Here is a 17,791-nt window from a genome sequence, read left to right as displayed (position 1 = left end):
CTAGATCCGCAATTATGCCGCCTGCCAGGGTCGCCTCCGCTGCGTGGACTCGTGAACAAGTGTCTCCAGGGCCCCCTCAGGTCTCCTATGCCTCAGAGCGCCCGCTCGTTACCTTCTCCGATTCTCGCGCTGCATTACTCTCGGCGTGCTGCGCCATCCGGCCTCCATCTCTAGTAAGCTGATATCAGTATGGATCTGTCAGCTATCGCACCCAGGCAACCATTCAGCTATCTCCGGTAGGGACACTCAAGCCGGCAGTCAGGCGTTTCTCCTACCGGGCCCTCATGCTCCAGCCGTAGCTCTCTCCGTAGGGGTAAGAAGTTCGTCCCCCCTCACAGTTGCGCCGATCAGCCCATTCAGTGTCCCTCCGGTCTCACATATATCCTCGTTAGACAGTCTGGCCAATTCTCGCCGGGTAGAGTCGGGTGGTGTCCCAGGTGCTATTCCGCCTCGCAGGCGTTCAGTGTCTCCCTCAGGTACTAGCCTCAGCAGAGCTGTCTCATACCCAGGACATAGTCCTCGCCGCCATTTTGCGGAACCTCCTTCAGCGCAGTCCGTATCAGGAGCAGGTTGATGCAGCGATACGGGGCTGTGAGGCCCGTTGCACTTTCGTCTTTGAGCGCCAAGTACTCCGCTGTGTCTCTTCAGATTGAGCCTCTCCGAGGGGCCGCCCCTCTCCGCCAAGGACTTTCGTTATTGAACGCCGGCCTCGGAGCTGGCCGCCATGTTAGGTCTCCTTCCTTCTCAGGGTTCTGCTTTCGCTCCGCTCGCCCGATGCGCCTCCGGCTGGCTCCGGATGCGCCCGCAGGGTTGCCACTATGATTCCCCCCGCCTCCGGTGTGCAGATGAGCGTGGTCGCGGGAGTCACCGCTGTTTAGTCAGGATTAATAGGGGATCGGACGCGGAGCTCCGAGTTCACGCCGCCATTCCCTCCGGCCTCCAAGCCACGCCCCCGCAGTTTTCCCTTCTCCATGATTACATGGATGTGCACATTTCCTATACACCTCTATGCTCATTTGTGAGGACTATTGTGAAGGGAGAAACATGTTGTGCTCCTATGTTTTCTACTGGTCCCCATCTATCTTCAGCAATGCAAAACAGATTCATAAGTAATTTCTTCATGTTGCGAAAAGCCTACCTATTTATCTCCAGCTTTGTTTTTGATACTTATCCCTGTTCCTAAACTGCCATTGAAGTGTAGTGGTAAGACATCTTATAAAGATTATCCCAACATCTGTGCTTCTTAAGAACTCTAAGCTCTATGAAAAAATGCATCAATAAGTTCTGTGGAGTTTAATGAGTTCTTTTAATGTATAAGTACCTCGGATAGATATATAATCGGAGACTGGGTGTGTGTGAACCATATTTAACATAAAGAGCAAAGGGCTCACATTGATGTACTCCATGGCTCAACCCTACTCTCCCCCAGTCCTGTTGACACATTCAGCCTGATTCATGAAAGACCCGTTTTGCGAGTCTTTAATAGCGATTCATAAGGAATCTCTATTACAGGCTCGCAAAACGGGATTCCTGTAGGAATCGCAAAAAAAAAAATGCGATTCCTACTTATTCCTTATTTGCGATTAGCAAATTGCTAATCACAAATAAGGAATAACTCCCCATTCATTCCTATGGGCCAAAAGGCCCATAGGAATGAATAGGAAGAATAAAAGCAAATTTGAACAGGTGTTGCGCACACACATGTCCAAAGGACATGTGTGTGTGCAACATGCAACTTAGAAAAATGCTTTTATAAGCATTTTTCAAAGTTTTCGCTATTTACCACGAGGTTTGACCTCGCGGTAAATAGTGGGCCAAAATTGCGAATTTGCAATTTTAAAATGGATGATGAATTGCATTTAAGGAATCTCAAATAGAGATTCCTTAAATGTAATTCCTCGCAAATTTGCGAATTCGCTATTACCGATTTTTGCATTTGGGATGATGAATCCCAAATGCAAAAATCGCACTCGCAAAGGGCCAGATTCTCAGAATCTGGCCCTTTGCGAGCCGATTTCGGCTTGATGAATCAGGCTGATTGTTTGTATCCCTTACCCCGTAAATGTTTTATTGACTCTGTCTATAATTTATCATCTAATATCTTGAGAAAGTTTATACCATGTACCGACAATCTGGGGCTGTACCAGAACTTGGCATATTGGTTCCGCATTCTTTTGGGCTTTTTGCATCCTGTTTTGAAGTAAATTTTGAACTCCTTTTTTTCCAACTAGACCGAGTGTAAAAAACAAAAAAACAAAGAAACCCTGCAATACAAAGGCAAGGGCTCTCTCCTTCTCCTTGCTGTTAAATTTTTTTTTTTTAAAATCTGTCTACTCAATGAATCACAGGGCAGATGCGAAGTGGACCCCAACAGACATTTGAATAGAGAACGAAACAACAGTGTTTATAGTCAGTCTTATATTGAATAGGCAAGCCACACAGCCTGGATTCATTGTTCCCTCCAACTGTAGCATTTTGCAGCTGCTTCGTTGTAGATATTCTTAAATGCACTCACAGGGAGAGAGACTGCTTTTAGGGAACCAAAATACCTCGAATCCTCACTTATCTATGGCGAACCCTTTATGCAAATGTAACACCCCTTTAAGGTAGTGCTGACCAGGTGTGACTGGTGTGGTTAAAAAGCAGAGCTGTGAAAACAGCAGACAACAATGGATGTACTCGAGTGGGAATCAAATGTCAACACTACGAAAATCGTCCAGGTGGTTTTCTAAGCCTTGAAGAAAAGATCAGTCTGCCTCCACATGATTAACGACATTAAGTTTACTGAATGTTACATCCCTCTGTTTGTCTGGATTCCAAAAGTAGGAACACAGATCTTAAGGCCACCAGTTCTTTTCACAACTCCAGCTTGAGTGGTCTACTTACTTGAAGAAAATAACTCCCTTTTTCTGGTATTGTAGATCGCATTTCAGAGCAGTGGGCCTTCATAATATTGAATAAATAAATGAATGATTATTTTACGGTTATTTAAAAATGTAGTTAAAATATCCCAAACAGTATTCTAAAATTAGGGTCTAGGCCTTGGCAGATAGACATTGTGGTGGACGCCAACACTACCCTTCCCCCTTTCAAGGCCTTTATTCCAGTTTGCCTGCCATTCAGTTCTTGGCAGAACAGAGGTCGTCTGCTTCTAATGCCCTTAAGGAGTTCTCCAAGTACGCTTTTCGTGAAGAAGATACTTTTATTATACAGGCCCCTAAAGTGCTTTGTAAGGTATCTGTTTGCACCCCTCTAAGTTTAAAGCAAAAGGAGAGGTATCTGGCTTGGAGCATCAGTTGGCATTTCGTAAGGTTAAAGTTAAACTGTAAACGAAGTTGACCTTGAGATGTTGCATCAGGTAATTGAAATATATAGCTATGTGATCTGCACTGGGTAGTGTCAAGCCACTCACCTAGAGTATGTCTGATATCACCATTCTGTACAACAAAGTCGGACTTAATGCACAGTCATTGACTTTACATAATTTTCCAAGTTCAGCCCCATTTAGCTGTTTTAGCAGTCTCATAAAAGAGACATTCAGTGCATGAGTGATAGTCTTGAGTGCCTGTTTCTGCTGCATTGTGCGACCTCTTTTATCAAACCATGTACCATGGTATTTGTAGGGGGAAACCCTTTCAATTATTTTATTTTCTGTTCCTCGTTGCGATGATTTATGCTGCATGTTACCAAAGGATATTATTCTGGATTTGTCTGTATTTATCTGCACCAAGCAGGTAGGTCATCCAGTGAGCGTTGTAACCCTACTGCAGTCTGATGTAGTAAAATAGCGTTGTCCACATATTTTCCACCCAGCTACCTTCACAGGACACGCTCTTGGAAATGTAAGGGTCGCAGGCATATGTGCCAAATGTAGATTGAATTGGAAGAGGGCTAAAATACATTCCTGTTCAAGCACTTCCTCATCACAGTTTTTCTAGACGTATTCCATTTCAATGTCCATTTTATCCGATTTATTATAACGTAGGCTTGTTATTCCCCCTGATAACAGGGATGGGATTTCACAATTCAATAATTTAGCTCAATTTACATTGTCATATGCAGTAGCAAAGTCCATAAATGCTGCATGCAATGTTCTTCCCTTTTCTTTCATTGCTTGGTCCACCTGGATTGCTAGGGGAAGGAAACTATTATTAGGTCTCGCCTGGCGAAAGCAGCTCATGCTCTGCTCTCGCCATGGAGAGCACCTATTGAAATCAATTCTGCCTCGCTTGCATGTGCGCATCTGCTTGGACAAAGATGGCTGCTCTCTCCATCTGTCAAAAGCAGACAGCATGCATGTTCATACAGACTGTGGACAGTCCAACGCCATTTTGCCTAAGTAGCGCGCTCACCTCCCCCACTCCCTCGTGTGTTCACCACGCTGCTGCGCTCACCCCTCTCGTGCGTTAACCTCGTGCTGCGCTCACTCCCCTGCCCCTTGTGCGTTCACTACGCTGCCGGCTCATTTTCTGAGTTCTGGCAGGGAGTAAGACATCGTTGGGGGAGGACAGATAGGACATGTGGAAACGCCAAATTTACATGGCAAACATGTAATGACCACCTTCTCAGAATTGCACCCAGCTGTGCCTATGCATTGCCAGGTTGCCACTTCGTGGTTTGCATTGGATGAGAAGTCCGCTCCTCCATTATTATTACTACAGAAATGCAGCCAAAACTAAATTGAATTCTTTTAAAAACACATTTTCCACATCCGAAATCTCCCAGAAGGCTGTGTCAATCCCTGTCCTTGTTGACTGTGCGCGAGGCTCCCTCCTTTCAGAGAGCAGCAGCAGCGCTGCGTGCACGGACTTGTAGTGACTGCTGCTGTAGGGACAGCGCACAACTGGCGCACCCTGTGATCTCAGCACCGCCTGTGCCCGGGTGGGGCAGCCACTAGAACGATCTCTAAAACAAACTTCTTGTAATTAGCTGTAGTGACATTTATATAGCGCCTACAACCCCTGACAAGGAGCTGAAACACGTTGAGACGGTAGCTCACACAATAATGGAGTAGTAATGAGCTCCTGCTGTTTATTGAGACAACATGAAGAGTTACTAACTGAAGCCTAGAACACCCAAAAACATTTTAATGTAAAGCTCATGTAGAATTGTCAGATTTTGGACAAGACAAATGTCTTCAAATTTGTGTCATTCTCGAAGCATTAGAAATGCCACCACTTTGTGTGAATTGTACTGGGTCGGTAAAAAGAGTAGGTAGAGTCATGAATTTTAATTGTTCAATTTGGAATTCAAGCTCTAAATTGCTCTTACCTCTAGGATCCACCCCTATATACATTCTGTGTATTTTTCCTAATCTTTCTTTCAAACGTAATAAATTGTTTCTGGGGCCCCTCTAAAAACAGTATCAGGCTTACATGTTGTGAGTGATGAACACTTTAAAAGTTTACACGTGACACCTCGAAGAAGTATTGCCTAGTAGCTGGGAACAGGCCTTCTCATGTGCATGCCAGACATGTTGCAATCCATGCACCATCGTACCCGTGAGCCAGATGAGCCATGATCCATGTTCAAACAAAGTGCACCCACGAGGCAGCCGTGCAGCACCAGTGGCTCTTATTTTCTATGTGGCCAGGCATGCCATGATTCTCGCTCCAGCCATGACGCGATTGCTGCACACATCATGTTCACAAGCATCCATGTGAACATCCATATATGCGTTGTCCCCATAATTCCGCACTGCAGTGATCCTTTGGCACAGTAACAGCCAAACTATGGTTCCCTTTTAATTATTTCATAGAGGAGTTAGTAGCTAATTTACAGTTAGATGGGGTCTTCTCAGATCCCCCAGGACAGTGGAGGCATATACTCTGCTACCAAAGGGGTAATAGCCTGCCCTATTTAGGGTTACTCCTCCACCTTGGCAGAGATCTGTGTCTTCAGCGGAGCCACCATCACCATGGACCCTCTCAAAGTGCTATGTGTGCTGAATGGCTGCATTGCTTCATGCGGCCGCTCAGAATTTTTACTTACCGAAAGCTTTCAACAAATGGCATTTTGGTTTTGAAAAATAAAAATGCTAATGGCCGTGACACACTGGGGGGTAATTTATTTTATTTTTTCTGATTAGGAGCACCACGCTTTTTCAGACAGTTTCAAACAGGAAAGAAAATATTTCAGACCATTCACTCTGGGTAGGTGGTCTAGGGTATAGACAGAAAACTTGAACTCTGTCGATTTAAGGTGGAAACAGGACAGTTTGCCCAGGGCTAAATCAATTGGGCTAGCCATCAGTTTTTGGCAGACAATGTACTCTGCTATGTTTTGGTGGAGTGCCTTACCTGCCAGACTCTAAGTAAGCCCCTTAGTAATGTAAGGTTGAAAGAGAATTTAACACAAATTACCTATACAGTTTCAGCTATATTTCAAAATATCCAAGGTGGTTATTTACTTGCCTGATCTGTTAAGAATGATGTGCTGGACACACAAAGTAAAAGTAAATGTTACATTTTATAGGTTGAACAATTTGGCGTGAATAAACTTCATCAAGATAGAAGCAGCTACTTAAGTACCTAGTGGACCAGCGCAGTGCTCCAGTGAATAAACCATACAAACGCTCTGAAGTAAAAAGTGTAAGCACATAAATGAAACAATCGCTATCGTGGTCTTGGCTGATGGCTGGAAACGCTATTGCACTGATTCGCTCCATAGGGTGCCTCATAAAAAGAGAACAGGACAGACCAAGTTGTAAGTAATGTTGACGTTTAGACCCCAAGGAAGTATATTGTACCAGGGTCTTCATCAAGACGTTATCGAAGACATTTATTATAGCAACCCTATGGAGCACAAGGTAAAATGAAGTGTTTTCAGAGGAGGAGAGTGTAGTTTGTGCAGATATGGAATGTGATCCAACAAGGTAAAAAAAGTTTTGCCCGCGAAAACATTGAAGGTGTGATTCATTCGATGAAATGACTATCCAATTAGTGGCTGTACAAATTATGGGGAGTCCCGAAAAGATAAAATCATGATAAAGAAACCTGGAATGCTACAGGCAGTTGTGCCACCTAACAGAAGGGAAGGGCTGGGCATTTGATCGACTCGCCACCATACAGGAGTGCACACCAATTTGAGGACACTGTTTAGTGTGACAATCAGTAAAACAAGCATTGAAAATGCAATAAGTCTCACCTTTAATTAAGTTAAAGCAGTTTGCTTTGCTCATGGTATTGTATTGCAAAGCAAATGGCTTTAACTTAATGAAAGGCGAGACCTATTGCATTTTTAATGCTGGTCTATACTGCATCCTTTCTGAAAACTGGTCCGCAAGACCGGAATCAGATGTTTCTCAACTGCCCGTTGCTCCAGATCTCTAACCAAAGAGTTTCACATAGGATTTTCCTTTGACGCCTAGGCACTTATATAATCTCTTTTTGAGGATGAGAATCAATAGCGAGCCCTGTCAACTCTCGGGTAGAGAACTTGTGGCTAGCCAATATCTATACAAGGGGACTAGAAAGGTGGACCATTGTAATTCCTGTAATTTAAAAATGGCTGCAGGAATGCCTTTAGGCACAGGAGCCGTGTTCCGTTGTGAACATTGCACCTTCCTTTACTAAGGGAATGTCCGGGTGGTGCCTCCTTTGCCTCATTAGTTTGTTAGGCTGACTTACCAAGAATCTGCTCATTTTGCATAGGATTTTTTACAATGACCCATGTGAGATGGGGCGCAAGGTCAATTTCTGAACCGCTGGGTCCTCTAAGTGTTGGGCAAGCCCGTCAGTAAACGCTAACCACGGCTAAGCAGAAGATAGAGACATACTTTCTCCTGTTGAAAATCTGACCAGACAATCCTTTATGGCACTACTAATGGTCTCCGGCTTCTACATCACACAGTTGATTCTACAAATTGATTCAATATTAAGCTTTTTCCCTACCAAAACTTGTGCACCTTAAAACCAACAATTGGTGTTTATTACACCTTTTGGATAGAAAGTGTCACTTTCCAGACTTGGAATTATCAGAAAATTCTCAAATTCCATAATTGCGACACCAGAGTAGTCCAGAGTGGCTAATCGATAAGGTGAGATGTGTGAATACTCTGCTGGTTGATGTGTAGTAAAGTAACAATTTACCCGAGCCCTCTAATGCTTCCACTGCAAGAGGGGAGAGATTAGGGATGTACAACCCCTCCAGGAAGGCAATATTCGACTGGGCTACTACAGCAGGTTTGGCTGTATACATGTGCTCTAGATGCTGCTTTAAAGCATGTGCAATTTCCGCCCTGTAGGTAACTCTCTGGCCCTCAGGTGTCAATAAATGTGTCACGAGCGGCGGGGCAGTCTCCCTCCACAGTATCTAGGCCAGTAATTTGCCTGACTTGTCCCCACCCTAGTGTAATCTTTATCTATATTGATGCAAAGTGTATATATTAAGCTAATCCTGTATATCTGCGATCCGGCAGCAGGTGCGACATTCCTTCACCTGCACTTCATGTTGAGTCGGGTCTGCCGCCTGGGTCCGTGCGAGTTCAGCCTCCTCCCAGAGTAGTTCTGAATGCAGTTGCCTGCCTATCCAGTAGGTGAGACCAATGCATGCGCCCCTCACTACTGCCTTTAGGGCCTCCCACTCCATAGACTTGTGTGTTGTGGATCCCCAATTAGTGTCCATGTAACCTATGATTTCACCCGATAAGGCCTCCCGGCTCTCTGGGTCTCCCAGTATGTCGGCCGGCATTCCACAGCTAACTGGGGAATGGTCAGGCAGGAATTGGGATTCTCCTATTAACATGACCAGAGAATCTGGATTTCATTAAAGACACGGAGGCTAACCTTATGCATAAATCCTTTTAATGCAACTCACAAACAGCCGCTTACATCATAAAGACAAGAACTAGAATGAGGTGACAACATAGCAACAATATAAGGCATGAGCAAGAGCAGAGCTGCCTCTTATAAATGCAATGAAGCAAGGAGAAAGTCAGCAAAATCAAGGTGCAACTTGGACCAGAAGGCGATGAAGAAGGTGAATTCCAAGGAAGGAAGTGAAGGCAAATCCATGAAGATCCGTTAGGTCAAATTATCTGAAAATAAAAGTGAAAAATTAAAAGGTTGAAAGAACCTTGCAAAGAAAAAAGCAAATTGTAAACATGAACATGACCAAATAACATCATCATATGAAGCATAAGAATAGATACTCCGTCCAAGGGAGGGACGGGTGGGATAATGTTAGCCTCCGTGTCTTTAATGAAATCCAGATTCTCTGGTCATGTTAATAGGAGAATCGCAATTTCATTACAAGACAGGAGGCTACATTATGCATGTTGGTAGCCTTGAAGAACAACGTCGGACATATGTTCAATAGGTTTACAATAATGATGAGCAAAAATAGAGGCATTGGACCAATCAGCAGCGTTAAGGATAACATCCAACTTACCACCAGACCAGAAGGACTTGCTAGCCATAGCACCTCTGAGAGAATGAGCTTGAAATTTGGAAAGGTCAATACCAGCAAAGTTCATAGCTAATTTAACCCATCTGGCAATAAAACAGGATGAGATAGGTTTAAAAGGTTTGACAAAAGAAATGAGAAGTTGATTGGCATCAGGAGGGCGAACGTCTTTCATTCTGGAATCGTATTCTTTCATACAATCAACAACACAAAGATTTTTGCAGTAGTCAAAACGAGGGTAAAAAATAGAATCTGACATGATTTTGGTTGTCCTAAGGATTTCAAACTTAACACCAAACATGACATAGCATCTATTAGAAATATCTAGAGATTTTACATCAGAAACTCTACGACAAGAAATTAAACATAAAAGAGAAGTAAGTTTCATGGAAAGACATTTCCTGTTAAGAAGAGAATTATCAGGCCAAGAGCAAAAAAGGTCAAGCATAAGTTTAACGTCCCACACAGATTGGTATTTAGGCTTAGGAGGTCTTCTTAGTCTAATACTCTTTAAAACTCTACAGATTATAATATTCTTACCTACTGTCTTACTGTTGACAGGAGAATGTCCAGCGGAAATGGCAGATCTATAACAATTAATCGATCTATAGGAGAGGCCATTGTCAAATAATTCAACAAGAAAATTAACTATATTGACCCAAGTTCCTCTCCATGCACCAACGAAACCATTTTCTCCAGATGTTATATCTGTAGTGAGTCCATGGAGCCCAGGATTCTCCGAAGAGTGAGACCTGATGACGAAAGTCCAGACAACTCGTTAGATTGCCTGACACTTTCCAAGCAAAAAAAGTTCAAACCCCCTGAAAGAACTAGGTGGTGATCTTCTCCGTTAGCGTTTGAAATCAGACGCATGACAGTTCCAAAGTTGTGGGGAACCACGCCTGAGAAGGCCAGAATGGGGTTACCAGGACCAGGGAGCACTGGTCCTGTCTCACCTTCTGAAGAACCCTCTGAATTATGGCGAACGGGGGAAAGGTGTAAGGTCGAAGAAGGAACCATGGTTGGAGAAAGGTGTTCACTGCAAGAGCGCCCGGATCTGGCATCCAGCTGAAATATTGGGGTAGTTTGAAAGTCAATCTGCTGGCAAAAAGGTCCACATCGAAGGGGCCCCAAAATTAGAACAGAGAATTGAAAATGTCCACGTTGAGTTTCCAGTCGCTGAAATCTTGAAGGAATCTCAAATTCCAATCTGCGGAAAAATTAGATTTTCCTGGGAGATATTCCGCTTTCAGAGAAATTTTGTGTTTTAAGCAGAACATCCCAAGTCTCTTTGCCAAGTCGGAGAGGTCTGCTGACCTCGTCCCTCCAAGGCGGTTGATATAAGAGACTGCAGAGATGTTGTCCATCTTCAAAACAACGGATCTGGCCTGAAGAGAGTGTTTTGAAACTTATTAGGGCATAAAGACCGGCAGTCGGCTCTAAGAAGTTTATATGGTGGGATGACTCTGCCCTAGACCAGACGCCACCTGTGTCTTGGTCGAGGAGGCGTGCGCCCCAACCATGAAGGCTGGCATCTGACTCCAAGACAAAATCTGGAGTCGATCCGAAGATAGTTCTTCCGTTCCAGGCATCCAAATTGTCCAGCCACCAAGAGAGTTCCGACCTTGCTTGTTGATCCAAGGTTACAAGGTCCCCGTACCACAGCCCGGACCTGAGGGCATTGGCTTTCACTCTCTGGAGGGCACGATAGTTGAGAGGTCCAGGGAAAATGGCCTGAATCGAAGAAGAGAGTAAGTCCAGAAGTCTGGCCAATTCTCGAAGAGTGGGGGACTGATGTCTTAGAGCTAACCTGATCTCTTTCCGAATCTTGGCGATCTTCTTGCTGGGGAGCAGGAGGAGACATTTCAAGGTGTCTATGGTGAAACCTAGGAACTCTAGAGATTTTAAAGGGGTAAGAATTGATTTTTCCCGGTTTATAATGAAGCCAAGATCCTCTATGAGATTCATGGCGATCCTGAGATCTACCAAGAGTTGAGAGTGAGTCTGGGACATGATGAGGATATCGTCTAGATAGATAATGAGGCGGATACCTTTCGCTCTCAGGAGAGAGACAATTGTCCTCCTGATCTTGGTGAAACACCAAAGAGCAGATGAAAGCCCGAATGGGAGGGCTTGATATTGAAAGAGGTGATTGTCCCATGAAAATTGAAGGAAGGGCTGATGTGCCTCTGCCATAGGTATGGTAAAATATGCGTCCTTTAGGTCTAGTTTGACCAGCCAGTCTCGCTGAAGAAGAAGATCTCTGAGGAGGTGGATGCCCTCGATTTTGAAGTGCCTGTACACTAGGTATTTGTTTACTTCTCAAAGGTTTATAACCGGTCTCCACCCTTTTTCCTTTTTCTGGACTAGGAAAAGAGTGCTTACAAATCTCTTTTGAGACCAAGGAACCTGGATAATAGCACCTTTTTGGAGCATAGAAGACATTTCCTCTTTGACAATTTCTAGATGTTCTATTGGGAGAACCAGAGGATAGGGTGTATGTGTTTGACATGGAATATCGACAAAATCTATTCTGAACCCCTGAACTGTTTCGAGAACCCACGGGTCTTGAGTTACAGATCTCCAAACGTGATAGAAGTGTTTGAGCCTTCCACCGACCCTAGTAGGGGAAGAGGAGAGAGAAGGACTTACTTGCAGGGTTGCTGTTGGGAGTTCCTCGGGAAGAGAAACCTCTGCCGCGGGAACCTCTTCCTCTCTGGGGGCAGAATTGACGATTGGAGGTGTAGATACTGCCTCTGCCAGCAACGCCTCTGCCTCTATTGAATGAAAAGGGCCGGAAGTTTCCCCGGCCAGAAGAACGGCCTCTTCTTCCGGCCTGTCCAAAAAAGTTAGTGGAGAAGACACGTCTCATATTACTTTGGGCCTTGTCTAGGGCGGTGAAGGTGGAAACGTACTTTCCTATGGTCTTAATCATATCCTCACCGAAGAGGAGACCCTTGGACTTGTTTGAAGGTTCCTTTTCGGCAAGGTCGCCCAGTTTAGGATTAATTTTATTGAGGATGGTCTTCCTCCTTTCGATATTGAGGCCCGAATTAGCATAACCAAGCAGGACGATTGCTCTCTGGCTCCAACCTCTAATTAGGTCAGTGTCGAGGGGAGAATTTGAGATATAAGATTCTTCAGCCAGATCGAGAATCTTAGTAAGGGGGTCGAGAACATCAAGAAGACGATCCTGGCAACTTTTAAGGGCCCTCTCAAGGCCCTTCCTGGGGTCCTTACCCAGTTTGAACAAAAATTTAATAAGGTCGGGATCGGGGTTGGGGGTCTGACAGACATTGTCTTCGATGCATGGCCTCGGGCATTCGGATCTTAAAGTATTGCGTGTTTCTCTCTCTAGAGATTTCCTCAGCCATCTGGTAATAAATTTGGCGACATGATCATGGGGGAATCATTTAGAACTATTAGGGTGTGAGATGCTATTTGGTGAAAACATTTCTCCACCCAAAGGGTCGAGAATGGCGTCCCTAGTAGAGGGAGAAGAGTCAGCCTCAGAATGGATATTGAAATCCAAGTCATTCAGATCCTGGTCATCCAGGTCAAGAACGAACTCATCATAAGGGTCTTTGAAGACTTTGTCTTCGTCCGAATCCGAGCCTGCGTCAACACATGCACTATTAACGATTGTGTCGCTAGGGACACCCGCCAAAATTGTGCCGCTAGGGACACCCATCCTAGTTGTGCAGCGAGGGACACCAGTACCTTTTGAGGCGCGAGGGCCTCCCATAGAGCGCAATGTGATAGGACCTCCCAGGTCAAGTGAGGTACCACAACCTCCAATAGTGCCTTCACAGTGTTTGACTTTTTTAGAAGATTTTGAGCATACAGCATCAGGATTACGAGGAGTGTCGTCGTCTTGTAAGGATCTCTTATGCGACATGACCTCCTTCAGCGTGTCCATCATGCAGGACCACATCTCCCTTTGTAAGAATAATTTGAAAAACTCATTGGTGTGGCTAGGGGAGCTAGCAACAGCATCGTCTGATTCCATATCAGACATGATAGGCAAGTAGAGAAATATATATATAAAGTATTAATCTATTAAATTAACCTTAATATACTCCCTTTTTTTTCTTTTTAAATATGAAATGATTCTAGATTAATTAAATATATTTGTATATATATATTTTTATTTATTATTTTTTTAAATTATTTTGTTTATTTTAACGTAGTCTTGAAGATCAATTGGATAACAATAAAATGTTATTGAAGAATTATTAATTAATTTAACAATCTCCGGGGAAAGAAATCAGAGAACACCTTTAAAAAAGTAGATAATAGGCGGCAAGGCGTGGAATTGATATTGGGGGCGGAGGGGAATAAGGCCCAAAAAGAGGTTAAATACGAAGCGAAGGAACAGCTGAACCAAATCGGCAGCGGCTGGCAAGCGCGATGCAACTGACTCGCTCGAGCCAGCCGCTGCGGGAGGATTAGAGGAGTGAACCTCGAGAGGCATGGGGCGTAACGCCGCCACTGCGGAGGTCCATTCCTCAGTACATGAAGAGTGAGCGCAGCCTAAGGAAAAAGAAATAATTGTAAATACGGGCAAAGAAATCAAAATGCGGGCATATGGAAGGTAGAGTGGAGGAGGCGCGCTAATAAGGAAAAGGCGCAGGAGAGAAGAAACATGAGGGGGCACTTCGAAAGAACCGAGCGCCGAGGAGGCCACAATAAACACGACGGTGAGGAAGGGAGGGTGGAGGGTGAGAAAAAAACGAGGACCATAAATTGGAAGTCGAGGGAGGGTAGAAGGGAAGGACCAGGATGAGTCCAGAAAGAAAGCCCCAGTCAGAAAAAGGCGTTATCAGTTAATAAACATTGTAGTAAAACAGTAGATAAACTATACAATAATCATAAATCAATATCTTAGGCTTAAACAGAATCAAAATAAGAAGAGTAAGGAGAGCGAACATATATGTTTGCGAGCCGCATTACAAAGAGGCAGCTCTGCTCTTGCTCATGCCTTATATTGTTGCTATGTCGTCACCTCATTCTAGTTCTTATCTTTATGATGTAAGCGGCTGTTTGTGAGTTGCATTAAAAGGATTTATGCATAATGTAGCCTCAATCTGGCCAGGTGTGTTATTGTAATGTCTTCTTGGTGAGGGAGCCCTGAGACCAAAACGAAGTGCAGGTGGCAGTGGATGTTGTGCGTTAGTGAGTGACATGTATACACAGATTGGGTAGTATAGTGCAATCTCCACATGTCTAGTAGTCCAAGGTTGTGTGCCACCTCCCTAAATGCCTTTGTCATGTTAGGTTTTGTACAGACCCTCGTGTGATATGTTTGGGACTGGATCTAAAAGACTATTGAAATCACCCAGCCATAGTGTCAGGGGGCCCACGGCCTGCACCAACAAGTTTTGCATGGCGTAGAAGAACCTTGGGTCATCGTCGTTTGGAGCGAAAGTGTTTATCCACCTTGCCCTGTTGCAAGACGAACCTCTCCCCTACGTCAGCCTCAGAGTAAATTAGGGAGAAGGGGGTCCCAGGGCCACCTTCTCCCTAATACGCCTCATACATATATGCCTCATATACACCTCATATGATTCTTGCATATGAGGTGTATTATGAGTGGTAGAGTTGACCGCTCCATTTTATGGCCAAGCGTTGGGCACCTGATTCAGTAAGATGTGTTTCCTTCACGCACGCTATGTCAATCCTGTGCCGCTTCAGGAAAGTAAGAACCTTGTAGCGTTTACGTATGTTCCCATTTCCCTGATGTTCCAGGTTAAGATCTGTAAGTCACCCCTCACCATTGTCTTCTCATATCCAGCCGTAGTGTACCCCGCCTCTGTTGTGTTAAGAAATCCATCATCTGCTGTGAACCAAAACAAACTGAATACATAAACAAACCCAACCTCATGAATTATCCCATGGACAGAAATAAACTAACCATTATCTGATAAATGCCCACCTTAAGTATGCTCCGCACCATAGCAGGTGCTTGTGGTGCCTCCCAGACCTACGGAGTTGTTGAAAGAGGTATTGCTGAAAAAGGTTGTTGGGATCATGAAGAATGAAGTAGGATTAGTTTGATTAATGGAGCCTGCTGGATGCGAGCTCAGGGGATTACGTCCTGGGGGGTCATGTTTCTAGGCCACGCCCCAAGGTCTTCAGTATGTTGGTTCTCACTGCTGTCCATTTGATGAGTGCTTCTTTCTTCTATATTTTACTGGAAGAAATATTTCCTGTCTTACACACAGTCAATGCTCCACCTTCATAGAGCTGTTTAGCTCGAATCAGATGCAAGGAAATATCTTCAGTATCTCATTTAGCAGCTTCCTTCCCCTTCCTCTTACTACCTCCACAAGGATGCACTGGGTGCTTTTGAGAGCGGTGGTGCAATGGCCCACTACAACATGACTTACTCTGAAAAAGTGTCATCCAACTTGTTAGATCCAAGTCCTGCTTCCGGCACCTCGGACTATACTTAGGCTCCATCTCAGTGCAATGACGTACCAAATCCCCACCCCTTAAGTGGCTGCCATCTTGGTCACTCTGGGCCGAATCTCCTGCTGCCCATAGATCAGCACTCCTCAAGTCTCTCTGCCCTCTACACGACCAGGGACCTCCTAAACGCCTGCCACTTGTAGTACATCTGTAGTGAACCATTGCATCCCTCAAGCAGCTTAGCAGAAAAAGAATCTAGTCAAATTAGCTGAGCAGCCATTAAGTTCACCACCAGATGCATCTCATCGCCGCTTTTCGGAGAGCAGGATAATAAATGTGTTTGTTAATAGCTTTCTCTAATTATTGCATACTACAGGTATTACAATACAATTCATTTTTCTTTTTTGTTCTAGGTCAGTTGGCTAAGGAACTTAAACAGCAGGATTGCCTTCAGTATGCTGGATTCTGCAATCTTGCCATGGCACGGTAAGTCTTATGGCATTTGTTCATCTCTGGAGTCTACAAGTCTTATTTAATCATTGGCTCTGGAGTTATTAGCATGTATTATATTTGGTTGAGAACATTGTGTTATTTTACGGAATTTATTGTTTGGCCATCTCAAACCAAATCACCTTTAGGCGCAGAACTTTTTGTCCATCATATCTAGACCAAATGCCTAAGATTTGAGGAAGAAAGGTTTTCAGGTCTTTCCTGGAGAAGACTATCGATGGCCTGAAATTGATCTTTGATAGAATAAAAAAAAGTATCAATTGAAAGTAGAGTTGGAATATGCTAATTATCATAGCAATGACAACATGACTGTGTAGTGCCTACCACAAACTGACCTGGATGAAAGGCTGAATTGACTCTAGCAAGAGGTCATCCTGTGGCAATATGAAAGACTCAAAAGAAGGTGGAGAAAGTCAGGAACAAGAATACGAATATCACATTCATGTCCGTACCAATGAAGCATTTGTAGGTCAGGAATACACTTAGCCTGAGCTAGGGCAGGTGCTAGCAGGAGCATCTTTGAAGGAATTTGAGCGAGTCTATCCTTTTTAGACATTAAGCTAGGTGAAGCAAGGTCTATCTGCAATATTATGAGGTACATATATAGGGCAGTAGAGTGGTCCAGTTTATATTTGATTTGAGACCCCACAAGGAAGGCATATTGCTTAGAAAGAAAGTAGGTAAGGACTCTGCATAGTTGTTGAGGAAGTCTTTGTTAGTTTGTTTTTCGTACCTCATTCAACCAGGAGGAACCACAGATGTACGATTGTGGTGATGAAGATGACAATAGATAAACAGATGGGGAAGTGTGTATTTGGTTGTTGGTGAGGTCTAGAATTTCAGTTTAAACATCTTCACCTCTGTCCATTTCTTCACAAATCTAGATACATCAGAACTGATAGCAAAGTTTTATGTTGGCCCTTGGACAGTGAAGCGTACCTGTCTGGTGCCTATGCAGATTTGAAATATGGAGTTCAGGTCCATATGAATGTCAAGGAAGGACAGAAGGATAGATATTGTTTCTAGTGTTGAAAGCCTGTGTGCTCTTAGTGGTAGATAGATTTGGATTGAAAAACACCCACTGACAATCTGGTCATCTTGCATTACTAATAGCGACGTCTAATAATGAAATGTCCTGAATGTTGTGATTTCTGAAATGAGAGTATTGAGGTAGAGCATTAATCATCATATAAATGGAACTATGGCTAGCTTTCTGACATGAACTGGAAGGCTCGAAACCTGGATCTCTAATTTCTGTGATTTTAAGCCAATACTGACCAGATCCATTTGCGAGGTTAGTGTAGAGCCTTGAAGGATACAAAAAGGATGGAGTACATTAACCACATCACTGCAGCAACCAACCAGTCAAGGGAGATATTGAACACTTTTTGTGAACTGGCGAACACATTGCTTCAAAAAGATCCATGTGTACAACACTCCTGGAATCTGTTGTATTTGTAATGAA

At 43.9% G+C, this 17,791-nt stretch overlaps 1 protein-coding gene across 1 annotated transcript in view; it reads left to right on the top strand.

Annotated features, from left to right (window-relative positions):
• LOC147732630 (40-kDa huntingtin-associated protein-like) overlaps positions 1–17,791 on the top strand; it is a 657,506-nt gene that overhangs the window by 62,321 nt on the left and 577,394 nt on the right. Inside the window, exon 3 of the mRNA XM_086957151.1 lies at positions 16,230–16,302. Within this exon, the coding sequence (XP_086813277.1) occupies positions 16,230–16,302 (73 nt within the window). The remainder of the gene's footprint in view (positions 1–16,229; positions 16,303–17,791) is intronic.

This window comes from Lissotriton vulgaris, chromosome 2_1 (genome assembly GCF_964263255.1).
Source record: "Lissotriton vulgaris chromosome 2_1, aLisVul1.2, whole genome shotgun sequence".
Taxonomy (NCBI): domain Eukaryota; kingdom Metazoa; phylum Chordata; class Amphibia; order Caudata; family Salamandridae; genus Lissotriton; species Lissotriton vulgaris.
Note: the sequence above shows the minus strand (reverse complement) of the source record. Positions and strands in the feature narration are given on the sequence as shown.